At 41.4% G+C, this 14,542-nt stretch overlaps 1 protein-coding gene and 1 long non-coding RNA gene across 2 annotated transcripts in view; one reads left to right on the top strand and one right to left on the bottom strand.

Moving 5' to 3' along the window:
• The window catches only part of SLC39A9 (solute carrier family 39 member 9), a 51,040-nt gene extending 36,586 nt beyond the window's left edge, over nucleotides 1-14,454 (bottom strand). The window contains exon 1 of the mRNA XM_040477524.1: nucleotides 13,509-14,454. Coding sequence (XP_040333458.1) covers nucleotides 13,509-13,604 — 96 coding nt within the window. The 5' untranslated portion in view covers nucleotides 13,605-14,454. The remainder of the gene's footprint in view (nucleotides 1-13,508) is intronic.
• Nucleotides 9,631-12,074, top strand: LOC121031974 (uncharacterized). Its single transcript, XR_005791015.1, has 3 exons — nucleotides 9,631-9,744; nucleotides 10,363-10,492; nucleotides 11,667-12,074. It is a non-coding gene; the product is annotated as an uncharacterized LOC121031974 (long non-coding RNA).
• Nucleotides 14,455-14,542: the final 88 nt, after the last annotated feature.

Here is a 14,542-nt window from a genome sequence, read left to right as displayed (position 1 = left end):
ATTTCAATCTTCAACCAGGCAATACAGATATTATTTACCTTCCATAACTTTTATGAGCTTGATAAATGTCTGCTAACCTTCTCAGGGTGACTAATACTATAGAGGTAACACTTCTGATGAAAAAAAGAACCAGTAGTCAATCACTGCCACCGGTTATAGTTTCCAGTTTTATTTTTTACTAATTTCTTAACTACCTAAACTATTTTAGATGCAATCTGATTTATTTCAAGCACTAGAGACGTGGCTCCATGTTATCTGTATAGCTGTTATTTTTTCACAGAGCTTCACAACTTGAGATTCAATCTCAAAATTGTATATATGTCAAAGTTAAAATGCTGACAGATTCTCTCTTTTGCCTTTGGTAAATCACTGTTAGGATGTACTTAAATGAAGAACTACAAATTCCAAGTGTGGTTCAAGATGAAAAGAGAGTGCCCAAAGTAATAATTTCTGTCAGAGAAATGACGTATTTGCTCAAGAGAGGCAGGAACCATGCAATGCCATTGGCTTTATGTTATTTCATTTTACAGTTTCACAGCTGCAGCCTGACTGAGCCAAAGGACTGACCAGATGTATTAATTAAAACAGCTTGTATTCAATGCCATTAACTATCAGTGTAAAGCTTTGAAGTCAGTTTAATTTTCTCGGCAGACACCAACATAGTTAAATGGTTTTTCTTCACTGCTCATACAAACAGTCAAATTATTTGGTTTGATGAAATATAAGCCACTAATTTAAAGCTTTTAGCATTTAAAAGTTTATTTCAATGTCCCTTGTACCATGCTCATTTTAGTACTGACAGCATCAGCTATAGTCTCCGAAAAAATTCAAGATGCATCACTTATTATAAGACTACTCCCTTCAAAGCTCTAGGCACTGCAGCAATGAAATATCCCAAGTGCAGAGTACTACTGTTCAAGCAACAAAGGCCATCTTTATATTCTTACACACAAACCTACTTCAAGGAGGGACTTCCTTTAACTTGACGATATTCACTTTAACTGCTATATTACCTGCTTTTAATTGTCAGTAACAGATGACGAAGAAAACTTAAATATGAACTTTGTCCTTCAAGTCCTTACAGCCGAGACTAGATGCCCAAAGGTTTCCTGCTTCTAAGTTGCCGCAGCGTGACCCTGAGCAAGTTCAGTGTCTTCCTCTGTTAGAAGGGCACGTGGCACTGCCAGTATCACCACGTAGGTGCATGACATCAGCTCACTCAGCACAGGGGACCGTGGGCACTTATCTCCAACATCATTAGCAGCACGCATAAAGGGCTCCTAGGCTCCTCCTTCGCAAGAATAAGAACTCAAAACCCAGATACTTGGATAAAAATTCAAGCAAACGAGGCTCCAAATTTGCCATTTTCCCAGTGGCATACAGGCTTCCCCTTTCCTAATTCATTTGACATAGAGGTAAGAACAAGCAATACTTTATTAATGCTGCTTCCTCCAATCTTGGAAGACAGGACTAATTTGTTTTTCTTTTTGAGCAGTCTTTTCAAACATAAAATAACTAAACATAAATGGAAATCCCGTAAGACTGTTCAGTGTGACTACAAAAACAAACACAAACCAAAACCTGTTGGGAAAGAACCTGGGAAAACATCAGAACCTGACGATATATGTATTATTAATAGATAAGAAGTTCAGTTGACCTGAGAAAATGTAAATAAAGATACATTTTTCTCTATTAAATTAGCAAAGTTTTAAAACTTAACAATAAAAGTATTCAGTGTTTGTGAGAATACAGTGTCATTTGCATTTGTTGGAAAAAAATGCATTAAAAAACCTGGTAATACAGATTGAGAACCTTAAGAACATTTATGCCCTTTGATCCTGTCATTCTACTTCTGAGGAAATAATCTGAACTACGTTCATAGCATTAGACACAAAAATGTTTATTCAACACTATTACCATGGCAAAATTATGAGAACAAATCAAATATATAAGAATTTCTATGCAGGGGCGCCTGGGTGGCTTAGTCGGTTAAGCGTCCAACTTCGGCTTGGCTCATGATTTCATGGTTCGTGGATTTGAGCTCCGCATCGGGCTCTGTGCTGACAGCTCAGAGCCTGAAGCCTGTTTCAGATTCTGTGTCTCCCTCTCTCTCTGCCCCTCCACCACCTGTGCTCTGTCTCTCTCTGCCTCTCAAAAATGAATAAACGTTGAAAAAAATTAAAAAAAAAAATTCTATGCATAAAATAACTGAACGTAATGAAAACATTAAAAAATGCCTAGAACGCAATTTTAGTAACAGAGTGCTTATGTTATACTACCAGCTAAAAGAAGGGAGAATGCAAAATTATACATAAACCACATAATTAACCACGTTAAAAATGTAGACAAGTAGAAAAAAAAGAATGGAAAGAAATAAAAAATGTTACTAGTGATTCTCATTGGACAACGTGATAATAGATGATTTTATTTTCCTTTTACAGATTATCATATTTTCTAAATTTTCAGAGAGCCTATATTATATAGCCATTCTTTTCAAGGAAAGAATTTTTGTTCATTTATTTAGAGGCTATATAAATAGCCCCTTTGAACTTTGTAAAATCAGTATGAGCTTAGTTTCCTCATCTATAAAGAGGACAAAAAGGGGCACCTGGGTGGCTCAGTCGGTTGGGCGGCCGACTTCGGCTCAGGTCATGATCTCGCGTTCTGTGAGTTCGAGCCCCGCATCGGGCTCTGTGCTGACAGCTCAAAGCCTGGAGCCTGTTTCAGATTCTGTGTCTCCCTCTCTCTGACCCTCCCCTGTTCGTGCTCTGTCTCTCCCTGTCTCAAAAATAAATAAAAAAACATCAAAAAAAATTAAAAAAAAAAAAAAGAGGACAAAAATTCTTCCCTTTCAAGGTTACTATTAAAATCAACACAGAACTTAACACATAAACTTACACTGTAGCTATTATTACTATTATTGCACTGTGGTCAGATTAGAAAGCACAATGCCCTTAATGTAAACAGGGAGATGTTTTCTCCTTTATTAAATGGTTCCAAAGGACTGCACTTTGATGTTTTGTAGTTCCAAGTGTTTTCCAGTCTCCCCCTCTGGCTATTGTGTTACAATGTGTCTCCTCTCCTTGCTTCCCCCACACCTCCTAGTTTGCTACTTCTAGTTTTCCAAGAGCTTAGAAATCAGTCCAGCCCAGAAATTCTAGACTGGCAACTCACAAACATGGGCTGTTTGGCCCACACAGTGATATAACAATATTTGATTCGGTAGCCAAAATGTAAAATTCAGAAAATTTCATGAAAAATCCTGACTTCCAGCTTCTCAAGAGGAGGAAGATTTGGTGACACCAAGGCAGACGTCGTCAAATGGCCCAAGTTCTTCAGATGACCACAGTTTCCACTACTCCCTAATGACTTCCAGGCACTGACACTGAAGGTCAGCTACCTCACATCATGGCACTTATCTTCCTCCAGGCCTGATTCACTGTTCAGTCTTAGTAGTTATTCGATTTTTATGACCCATTACCCAGTTGTATTAGTCAGGGTCCAATCAAGAAAGAAAAATCATAATTTGAACAGAGAAAGCTTAAAACAGGGGATGGAACAATGAGAAATGAGCTAATAAATGAGACCTCTAAAGAATGTAAGAATAGCAGATAAAAGGAGGAGTGTCTACTGTAAGACTGAGGTAAGGGTGGTCAAAGAGGTCCCATGCGGACTGAAATCCAAACCCTGCTGGAAGGGGCATGGCTGGGGCTCAGTGAAGAGAGGTTAAAGATTCTGGGACCAATTTTGGTGTGTGTGTGTGTGTGTGTGTGTGTGTGTGTGTGTGTGTGTTGGGGGGTGAGGGGTTCCCCACATCAAGCAATGCTGGGGCACAGCTGGGTGTCCCACAATCCAACTTAGTTCTAACATTATCTGCTGTAGACATCAGCACCCACAGGTTAAGGGTTCAGTCCTACAAGACTGCCCCTCACCTTCATGAAAGAGGACTTCAATTACCTCCATTCTAACTTTCTAACTGATCAAGTTCTTCTTTCCAGGTTATCTCTTAACTCAGACAAAAGACCCACCCGGAGGGCCAAACATCCCCTGAAGGGAACTGAAAACACCCCCTTTGAAACTACCCCCTTGAGAGCGATAAAGGGCTGCCTAGAGCCAGCAAGACCCTGTATAACTGACCCCAAGGCAATGACTGACCTGATTATCCCGCATCTACCCATTGGGCCTTGCCCAACATTTTCCTATAGAAACCTGAAAGTATTTTTGGCCCTTTGGAGACAATTTTGAGATGCCAGTGCACTGTCTTCCCAGCGCTGGCCTCGCTGAAATAAATTCCTTTCTTGTTTTACCACCTCTCATCTCTCTGCCTTTGGGTTTTGTCAGTGGCCAGTGGCCAAACGGGGTGCTCTTGCACCCCTGCGCCCTAGCTACATTCAGACACTGGTGCAAGTCCAGGTTTGTCAGCTGTGTCTGACTGGCTATAAACTGGAGGTCCCAATGATCCCCTCTCCTTGGATTTGGTTAACCTGAGACAGCAGCTCACAGAACTCAAAGAAACATTTTACTTACTAGATTAACCAGTTACTTGTAAAAAGACAGAACTCAGACATAGCCAGATGGAAGAGATACACAGGGCAAGGTATGGGGAAAGGGCGATGAGCTTCCATGCCCTCCCCAGGCGTAAAACTCTTCCAGCACCTCCATGTGTCAATCGACCTAGAAGCTCTCTGAACCCTGTCTTTTTGGGGTTTTATGGAGGCTTCATTACCTAGGCAAGATTGATCAAATCATTGGCCACTGGCAGTTGATCTCACCTCCAGCCCCTCTCTCTTCCCAGCTGGGAATGAAGGTTCCAACCTTCCAATCCCTCAGTTGGTTGGTTCCCCTGGCAACCAGCCTCCAACCCTACGTTAACTATGGGCGTTCTAAAAATCATCTCATTCACAGCCAGAAGATACCTTTATGGCTCTCATCACTTGGGAAATTCCAAGGGTTTTAGGAGCTCTGTGCCAGAAACAGGAAGACCAAATATATACTGATTATAAGTCACAATATTACAGGCAGAGAAGTTTCTGTGGTGCCACACTGGTGGAACTTGCTGGAAATCTGCACTCTTGGCTGTTGGGGAAAGCTGTTTATGGGAAAGTGTCTTACTGGAGAGGCTCTCCTGCAAAACTGCCAAGGGGAAGTGCTGCCAGTGAGAACTGCTGGGTGCTGGGTGCTGGGTGCCGGAGAAGTATGTGCTCAGCGGGAGGCTGGGGCTTGAAAACCTGCCTGCAGGAGCTGGGCCCTGGAGAAGCCTTCCAGAGGCCTGAGAAGTCAAACGTACGCGCTGCGAGGAACCTGCAGGGGAAGGTGGGCAGCCTGGCCTATAAGAATTGTTGCCAGAATAGTTGCCTAGGAGCCTACTGGGCAAGCATGGACCAAGAAGGAAAAGCCATTCCTCTTAAATTTCTCTCCAGTATCCCCTATTGACAAAGTGCGATGTTGTGCCAGCTGGCAAAGGAAAGATATTTAAAGGGCCCAGATCCATTTCTGCAGAGTGGTCAACGGAGAGTGAATTTGGAGCTGAGAGGCAGTAAATTGATAACTGGCATACTAACCCACTAGAATTACAAAAAATGATACACAGAAGTGACAGCCAGGGACAGTCAGTCTGCCTATTTAGCTAATCAGAGACTTTTCTGATCCTTTAGACTAATGAGGTTTCCGGATGGACAATTTCTATACAACAGAGGTGCTACCAATATTCTCCTTCATCTCTATTATAATAGCCAATATTTTTTAAGTACTATGTTAAGCATGTTCTACTATAATTGCTCTACGTATACTAATTCATTTAGTCCTCACAACAATCCTATGAGATAGATACTCATCTTACAAAAGAGTCATAAAATGTCCAAGTAATTTGCCCAGGCTCACAACAGCCAGCAAATGGCAGAGCCACTATCTGAATCTAGTAATTTAGCTCCAGAATCTGTACTCTTAAACATTGTGCTCAACTGCTTCACCACAAAACCTATTTCATTGTTTCTTTTTTCCTTTCTTTTTTTTTTTTTTTTTTTTTTGCTTTTAGCATCCATCTTGATTCCCCAATTTGCCTTTGTCAAATGCATGAAGAATTAATGAAAGGAATATGTAAGGTGTAGAAACTAGGGTATATTTTTTCGTTACTAGAAAACTGACCCCTAGTGACATACAGGGCTTGCAACAGATACTTAGATGTAATTATCCAGTAGTTAACCCCAAGGCCTCATCACTTAAAAATCCATATAACTGGGGCAGAAGAATTTCCAGACCAACTGCTACCTAGTTCTATTTTATTTCAATAAAATTAGACATTCGATATTAGTATTTGAGGCAGACTGAGACTTCCACAATTCCATCAGGTTTTAAGAAATACCTGTACTACACTTAGCATTACTACTTATTACCTGGGATTTCAAACTGAACTACAGAGGATCTTAAACCTTGTTATCATTCAACAAAGTTGCACATCTAAATTCTTCAATTACAGGAAAGGTTAAGACTATCACATACAGAGGCATTCTGAACTCATTTTAGGTCTTCTTCCCTCAAAAACGATGCGAATTCTTTTTTTTTTTTTTTTAACGTTTATTTCTTTTTGAGACAGAGAGAGACAGAGCATGAACGGGGGAGGGGCAGAGAGAGAGGGAGACACAGAATCGGAAGCAGGCTCCAGGCTCTGAGCCATCAGCCCAGAGCCCGACGCGGGGCTTGAACTCACGGACCACGAGATCGTGACCTAAGCTGAAGTCGGACGCTTAACCGACTGAGCCACCCAGGCACCTCTGATGCGAATTCTCGAATATCACAATTTACAATTGACTTGATTACGAAGTATGAAATTAATTTTGGACAGTTCAAAATGGGAACTGCTTCAGATTCTAAGTTGGCAGGTGTCAATTTAAAGGGCATTTAGGATACATTCCACTCTTTCTTAAAGGTTTCAATGCTATTTGAAGGTGGTTTATCTCTGTAGTTTCAATTCTGCTATACTGACAAAGCACAAAGCAGGAGATGTACTGTGGAAGGTAGAATGTCCGTGATGTTAAAGATATTCCTAATTTGGGGAGCTAATGGAGATAAAGTCAGTGGTGTTAAAATGTTCCTAATTTGGGGAGCTAAGGTGCCAATCTAGACCCATGGTCTTTCATTCCTTCTTTACAGCGTTCATCAGAAAAGGAAATATCTAATGGTCAAGTGCTTTGGACTGGCAATCAAACTGACTTAGTTTCAAATCCCACCTCTACCAGTGTCTACCACACTCTCCAAGCCTTGAGTATGCACATTTGTAAAGTGAGGTATACCAGTACCTATCTGTCTCCTCTTGGAGATTAAATAAGATACCGCATATCGGTGCCTGGCACTTCACAGAAGGAGCTCAGTAAGCATTAACTATTATTAATATTATTAAACAGGTAAGTTTCAATAGCACTTATCCACATAATATCCTAGGGAAAAGAAAGCTTTTCAAGAAAATATTGGACCAGATTTTATCTAGTTTTTATTTGACCCAAACATTTTTTTTTAATTTTTTTTTTTAACGTTTATTTATTTTTGAGACAGAGAGACACAGAGCATGAACGGGGGAGCATCAGAGAGAGGGAGACACAGAATCTGAAACAGGCTCCAGGCTCTGAGCTGTCAGCACAGAGCCCGACGCGGGGCTCGAACTCACGGAGCGCGAGATCATGACCTGAGCCGAAGTTGGCTGCTTAACCGACTGAGCCACCCAGGCGCCCCTGATCCAAACATTTTTATCAAGCAAAGACACTTATGAAACAATAATCTTCTAAGACATAAAGTTACTGATTGTTTTCCAGGTATGGGTAGAGAGAAAGCAAAGTGTAAACTGTTTGAATTTAGAAATGAAATTCCAAACAGGCATCACATTTATTGCATTACCTGAAGAGAAGAAAACGTTAATATACCAGACAATGCAAAAGCCCTTAAAAAATACCACTTTGTAGGGGCGCCTGGGTGGCGCAGTCGGTTAAGCGTCCGACTTCAGCCAGGTCACGATCTCGCGGTCCGTGGGTTCGAGCCCCGCGTCAGGCTCTGGGCTGATGGCTCAGAGCCTGGAGCCTGTTTCCGATTCTGTGTCTCCCTCTCTCTCTGCCCCTCCCCCGTTCATGCTCTGTCTCTCTCTGTCCCAAAAATAAACGTTGAAAAAAAAAATTAAAAAAAAAATACCACTTTGTCACATCTATTTCAAAAAGAACCAATTGTCAGAAAAGCATGCTGAACAAATTTATTCCTTAGACACAAATGTCTGTTTTGTTGGTGACTCAAAGTCCCAAAGATACTTATCATGAATGAGTTATGATAATTAGACATAAAACTTTTAAACACATGAAAAATAAAACAAAGCTTAAAATGAGAACTAATGAAGAAAAAAAAAGGCAAATACTAAGAAAAATACTATAAGGCAGGCAGACTAGAGAAGGCTTGGTCTCTCCAAATGGAGCATTCATGGTGAATAGGAATGCCAATCCCCAAACAAGACCTTTCAGATTCCAAACAAAAATGCTGAGAAGTTTCTGTAACTGGAGATGGGATGGAGGAATTCTATTAGGAATCTGTTTCAAAATAAAGTCTTAAAAATTATAACTTAAGGGGCTCCTGGGTGGCTCAGTTGGTTAAGCATCCAACTCTTGGTTTCGGCTCAGGTCATGATCTCACAGTTCAGGAGTTCGAATCCTGTGCTGGGCCCTGCACTGACAGTGTGGAGCCTGCCTGGGATTCTCTCTCTCCCTCTCTCCTTGCCCCTCCCCTCCTCTCTCTTTCTCTCTCAAAATAAATAAACTTTAGAAAAAATTATAATTTAGAACAAAGTTCTAAAAATGAAAACCTTGGGGCGCCTGGGTGGCGCAGTCGGTTAAGCGTCCGACTTCAGCCAGGTCACGATCTCGCGGTCTGTGAGTTCGAGCCCCGCGTCAGGCTCTGGGCTGATGGCTGGGAGCCTGGAGCCTGTTTCCGATTCTGTGTCTCCCTCTCTCTCTGCCCCTCCCCCGTTCATGCTCTGTCTCTCTCTGTCCCAAAAATAAAAAATAAAAAACGTTGAAAAAAAATTTTTTTAAAAATAAAAATGAAAACCTTAAAGAAGTTTTCATAATCAGTAAGGAGTATAATCCTCAACATTTTCTAAAGTTCTTATTATGGCCTAGAATACAGCCTCGCCCTTATATTAATTCATTACCTCCTCACAACAGTCTTATAAGGTCATTTAAAAGGAAAGATCTGGCTGTTAAAAGAGCTTGTTCAAAAAGCAACACTGATTTCGAACTACACTACCTGTCCCAGACAGTTCCTGGGGCTTGAGTGCATTACTGGTCATCTTGAACCCCTTACTGAAGGGAGAGCAGCACTACTTTCATCTGCATACCTATGGGTTTATACGATTTTAACACAGGAAGAAGATGGTATTATAATCCAAACCGGTCTGCAACAAGAGAAGTGTGAAACTGAGACAAAGCCTTCAGAACACTGTATATGATAGAAACATTACAATTATATAAGAAATTGTATGCCTCTTCAATATGATTACACTGCATTTGGGCTTGTAGTTCATACGCCTTTTTTTCCATTTCTTTTTTTTAGGGTTTAATTTTTATAAATATATTGGTCTGCAATAGGATGGAAATTAAACAAGACCAAAAACTAGTCATCTACCAGATAGCTGGAGGAGCACTGCCCTAGAGCTCTGGTGCGAACAGCTTGCTTTCTGTTACCAGCTCTGTGGCAAAGAGGAGACGTGCTCAGGTAAGTAACAATCCTCAGATAACCCATCTAACATCTCACTTCGGTCATGGCTGTTAACTTCATTCATCAGTCACAGCACTTGCTAAGCTGGGTTAATTCCAGGTAACGTTAAGTTGTAGGCTCTTCACCTACTTACATAGCATTTTCTTTCAGAGCCAAAGAAAACTGCTCGTTACCAACTGAATCTAACATCGTAAGATAGTACTAACCTAGTGGTTCCAACTCCTTTACCAGATGGGATTTCATTTGTGTAAGGCATGCTCTGGCCTTCTTTACAACTTTAGTTTTTCTCCTTCCCATATGCTGAAGAACAGAGCATCTTCAGCATCAGTTGCTCATAAGTATTTTCAAGAATCAGAGATTTTGGGGCGCCTGGCTGGCTCAGTCAGTTGAGCATCCAACTTCCGCTCAGGTCATGAGAACATGACTTGTGGGTTTGAGCCCCACATGGGGCTCTGTGCTGACAGCTCAGAGGCTGGAGCCTGCTTCAGATTCTGTGTCTCCCTCTCTCTGCCCCTCCCCCGCTTGTGCTCTGTCTCTCTTTCTCTCTCTCAAAAATAAGTAAACATTAAAAAAAAAAAAAAAAGGAATCAGAGATTTTCCTTTCCTTCATTTTAGAAATCACTTAGGCATAAAGGAAGCAAGAAAGAAGTTACAAAAGCATCAAGAAAGTTGGTCTAGGGGCAAGGAATGCCGAAGACAGTGATGAGATCACGGTCACATAAAGCTGGATGGTCAGATACAACAGGTAGGCACCACTGCTGCAGCAATTTTCAGGTTACTTAATTTTAACTCATTTCTAAACACTAATTTTGCCATAATTAAAGGGTTTTTGAACTTTTATTCCTGTCTGAGAAATTCTAAGGGGAAATACTGTATTGAATAAAAGCAGCAGCTAGATTAAGAACATGAATAAAAAGCATATGTTTCCATATAGATGAAAGCGAACTGTAAAATAAATTAGATTGGTCTTTTTATTTATAATAATGCTAGTCTCTAAAAAAAAGCCAGATTTCCTTAAAAAGTAAAGTTGTTCAGGGGCTCCTGGGTGGCTTAATTTGTTAAGTGTCTGACTCTTGATTTCGGCTCAGGTCATGATCTCACAGTTCGTGGGTTTGAGCCCCCACGTCCGACTCTGTGCTGGCATCACGGAACCAGGTTGGGATTCTCTCTCTCTCTACCTCTCTCTCTGCCCCTCCCCCGCTCATGCTGTCTGTCTCTCTCAAAATAAATAAATTAACTTAAAAAAAAATTTTTTTTTTAATTTTTTTTTCAACGTTTTTATTTATTTTTGGGACAGAGAGAGACAGAGCATGAATGGGCGAGGGGCAGAGAGAGAGGGAGACACAGAATCGGAAACAGGCTCCAGGCTCTGAGCCATCAGCCCAGAGCCCGACGCGGGGCTTGAACTCACGGACCGCGAGATCGTGACCTGGCTGAAGTCGGACGCTTAACCGACTGCGCCACCCAGGCGCCCCAAAAAAAATTTTTAAAGGAAAGTTGTTTAGCCAGTATAGAAGCTTAGGAACTATTTGCAAAAGGTAGAAACTGCTTTCCAGCCTCCATGAATGAAGTTTAGTTTTTACACATTTATCATCTCACTAGTTTCATGATACATCAATACATAATAGTATAATCTGTCTAGAAAAAATGCTTAATTTCTAGAAGATAAAAAAAATCAGTTGAATTCTAACATGTCTAAGCTATATATAATTTTCATTTTTATTCTACGAGCTCAAAATGGACTGTGCCTGCTGTAATAATAAAAGAATATCATGAATGTGATTTATAGCATTTTAAGGCCTACAGCTGGAAAAGACCACTTGACCATCAATTCAGATAGCCATAAATGACATGTCATACTAATTATCTTTATTAATGGCTTGGTTAATTACACCACTCATGTACACATTTCCTTTCAGTGAAAAAGAAGATAGCAGATCGCATATTGCAAAAACCACTCAAGATGGTTCAAGAAGATACTGAAACTGGAAAAGTTCTCAGCACTTTATACAAATAAAGTTTCATTAATCTCTTATTTGAAGACATTATAATTTTTGATAAATGCTACCTCAGTTAAGTTTTTAAATATATACGCCAACTTAAATCTCACAAATATTAGCCCTGATAAGGCTAGTTCAATTCTAATGCAGTTAATAGAAAATATGGTTCAAGGCAGAATAAAGCAGGCTTACAAAGTACTGGACAGCAGGTGGCCCAAATGAGTGAAGCAGGCTTCACAGCCAAAGACCTTAACAATCTACCACTGCTCAGCTCCAGCCAACTACTGCCTTCAGGGAATACAGACAAAAAAAAAAAAAAAAAAAAAAAGCAATAACAACCTTAAATACTGTGCTAACCTAACAAATTAAGTCTGTGGGTTAGGTTTGGTCTATCAGTTTGCTCTCTCACGAAGCTCTTTCAGGACTGGCGGTGAAACTGGGCCTATTTTACTGCTGAACCCCCAAATACTCATGAAATCCTGTTCCTTCCAAATGTAATGGGTTTTCTCCCCTAGATGTCTGAGCACTGTGCATGCTGTCAACTCTTTATGAGGAACTTATCCGCACTTTTTTTTTTTTTAACATTTTTATTTATTTTGGGGACAGAGAGAGACAGAGCATGAACGGGGGAGGGGCAGAGAGAGAGGGAGACACAGAATCGGAAACAGGCTCCAGGCTCTGAGCCATCAGCCCAGAGCCTGACGCGGGGCTCGAACTCACGGACCGCGAGATCGTGACCTGGCTGAAGTCGGACGCTTAACCGACTGCGCCACCCAGGCGCCCCATTATCCGCACTTTTAACTGAACAATGCTTCCACCTTTCTTCCCCACTCATTAATGTTTGTGCAAATGAGGACAAATGTACAAATTAACCAAAATGTCAAAACATATTAACAAAAATTTCATTTCTAAGTAAAGATCTGAAACAACTTCAAATATGCATTCCAATGCTCTCTTTCTTTAAAAGGAAATGTGAGTTAAGAACAATCTAGTTTTATCTTCATTCGTTAGCATGAATTCATTTTTGTATTAACAAAAAACTAATTCAAAAAACCAGAAAATTTTGGATTCTAATCCAAAAAAATTACCTCTCCCCCCAAAAAACTATGCTTCATTTCCTCAAAAAGATAAAGTATATTGATTTCAATGCATACAGACAAATAATATTCCCCATTTATGTTCCTTTATAGCAATCTGGAAACTTGATTCCTTGGAACCTCTGGGAATCCAAAGAATGTTATGGTACCTCTTTCCAGGAAAATGTGCAGAGTCCTAAATTTTTGTATGCAATTTCACAAGGTTCAGAGTACCCCAGGATCTTCAGTGGATCCACCCACCCCAAGTTAAGGGCTCTAGTACCTAAAATGAGGTTTGTTCCTATTATGAAATGTTATGCATCTTTTTTTTTTAATGTTTATTTTTGAGAGAGAGAGAGAGAGAGAGAGAGAGAGAGAGATAATGAGGAGGGGCAGAGAGGGAGACAGAATCTGAAGCAGGCTCCAGGCTCTGAGCTGTCAGCACAGAGCCCAACGCAGGGCTCCAACCCACCTAAAGTGAGACGATGACCTGAGTCCAAGTCGGACGCTTAAGCGACTGAGCCACCCAGGCGCCCCATGAAATGTTATGCATCTTTTAAAAAGATAGTCTTTCCTACGAAGATCTGTAGCTCTGAGCTTAATTAAGGAAACCGCTTCCCTTTACAACTGTCAGTACTTCCTAGCAGCCATCCTGACAACTGACAGAAAATTGAGAATTTCTTACCTCGGAGAAATTAACAGCCAAGGGCACGATTCCAGCCACGTAACATCCCACTAACATAGCCAGAGACAGCAGACTAATGGAGATGAAATCATCCATTCTGTCCTCCTTTATTTACCCACCGCCACCAGACTACAAATTTTCAGAGGCTTCAAAGGGTGCTTAGGTTCTTAAACGCGTGTGGTGATTCCAAGACAAGTGGACTTTCCAGTTTTTTCGTCCTCCTCACCAACAGATGTGTTCACGAAACCCTTCTCTGGAACGCACCTGAAAACAGTCCCTTTTTGCTGATATTAGCACCAGAGAGAACTTTCAGCAATCTCAGGTCCCAATCCCTGTTTTCAGACGCCAGTCACTGGATTCCCTAGGGTTAACAGTTAAAGGTATGCAATGGGCGATTTCTTCAATCGTCGGAATGGTGGCACAATGGACCCACTTCCTCCACAACGTCCCAGGTGGCAGCAGGAAAAGGAGGAAAACCCAAGCAAACTTGTTCGTCCTCCCGGCTCCCCTACCTCCTTTGGGGCGGTTCTCGCCAGCCTGGGACCAGCCCACCAGTCCCGGCAAACTCTCCTCCGAGTCTAGAATGGGGAAAGAGTCCTGCAGGTCTCTACCGATGGGCTTAGGGGTTCAGCAGCGAAGGTGATACAAAGCTGTCTCTGCCCTATACCCGATACTGCCCATGTTACTCCACTTCGCTGGGCCTTGACCCAGAGCCACCGATACTACAGCTGCCATGGCCGCCAAGTGGCACCTCTTCATTACATCCACTTCCGGATTGCTTCACCGCCCCCTCCTTTAGAAGAGTACTTCCGGGTTACAACCGACCTATGGCCCAGGAGGCTTATGCTACCGCCATTTTTGAATAGGGCCATTGAAAGATATCTGGAGTCACAGTCTATATCGGTGATCACTCTAGGCGCCTGTCCAATAACAAGAGTACGGAAGACCGCGTCTTGAAAAGAAATGATTATTTTTCAAGTTCTGCAGCAATTCCCTGCGCACCCCATCGCCCTTATCCAAGATGGCTGTGACAG

Source organism: Herpailurus yagouaroundi, unplaced genomic scaffold (genome assembly GCF_014898765.1).
Source record: "Herpailurus yagouaroundi ecotype Mexico unplaced genomic scaffold, PumYag 141, whole genome shotgun sequence".
In the NCBI taxonomy this organism is placed as follows: domain Eukaryota; kingdom Metazoa; phylum Chordata; class Mammalia; order Carnivora; family Felidae; genus Herpailurus; species Herpailurus yagouaroundi.
The sequence above is the reverse complement of the archived record's forward strand: the minus strand, read 5'-3'. Positions and strand labels throughout refer to the sequence as shown.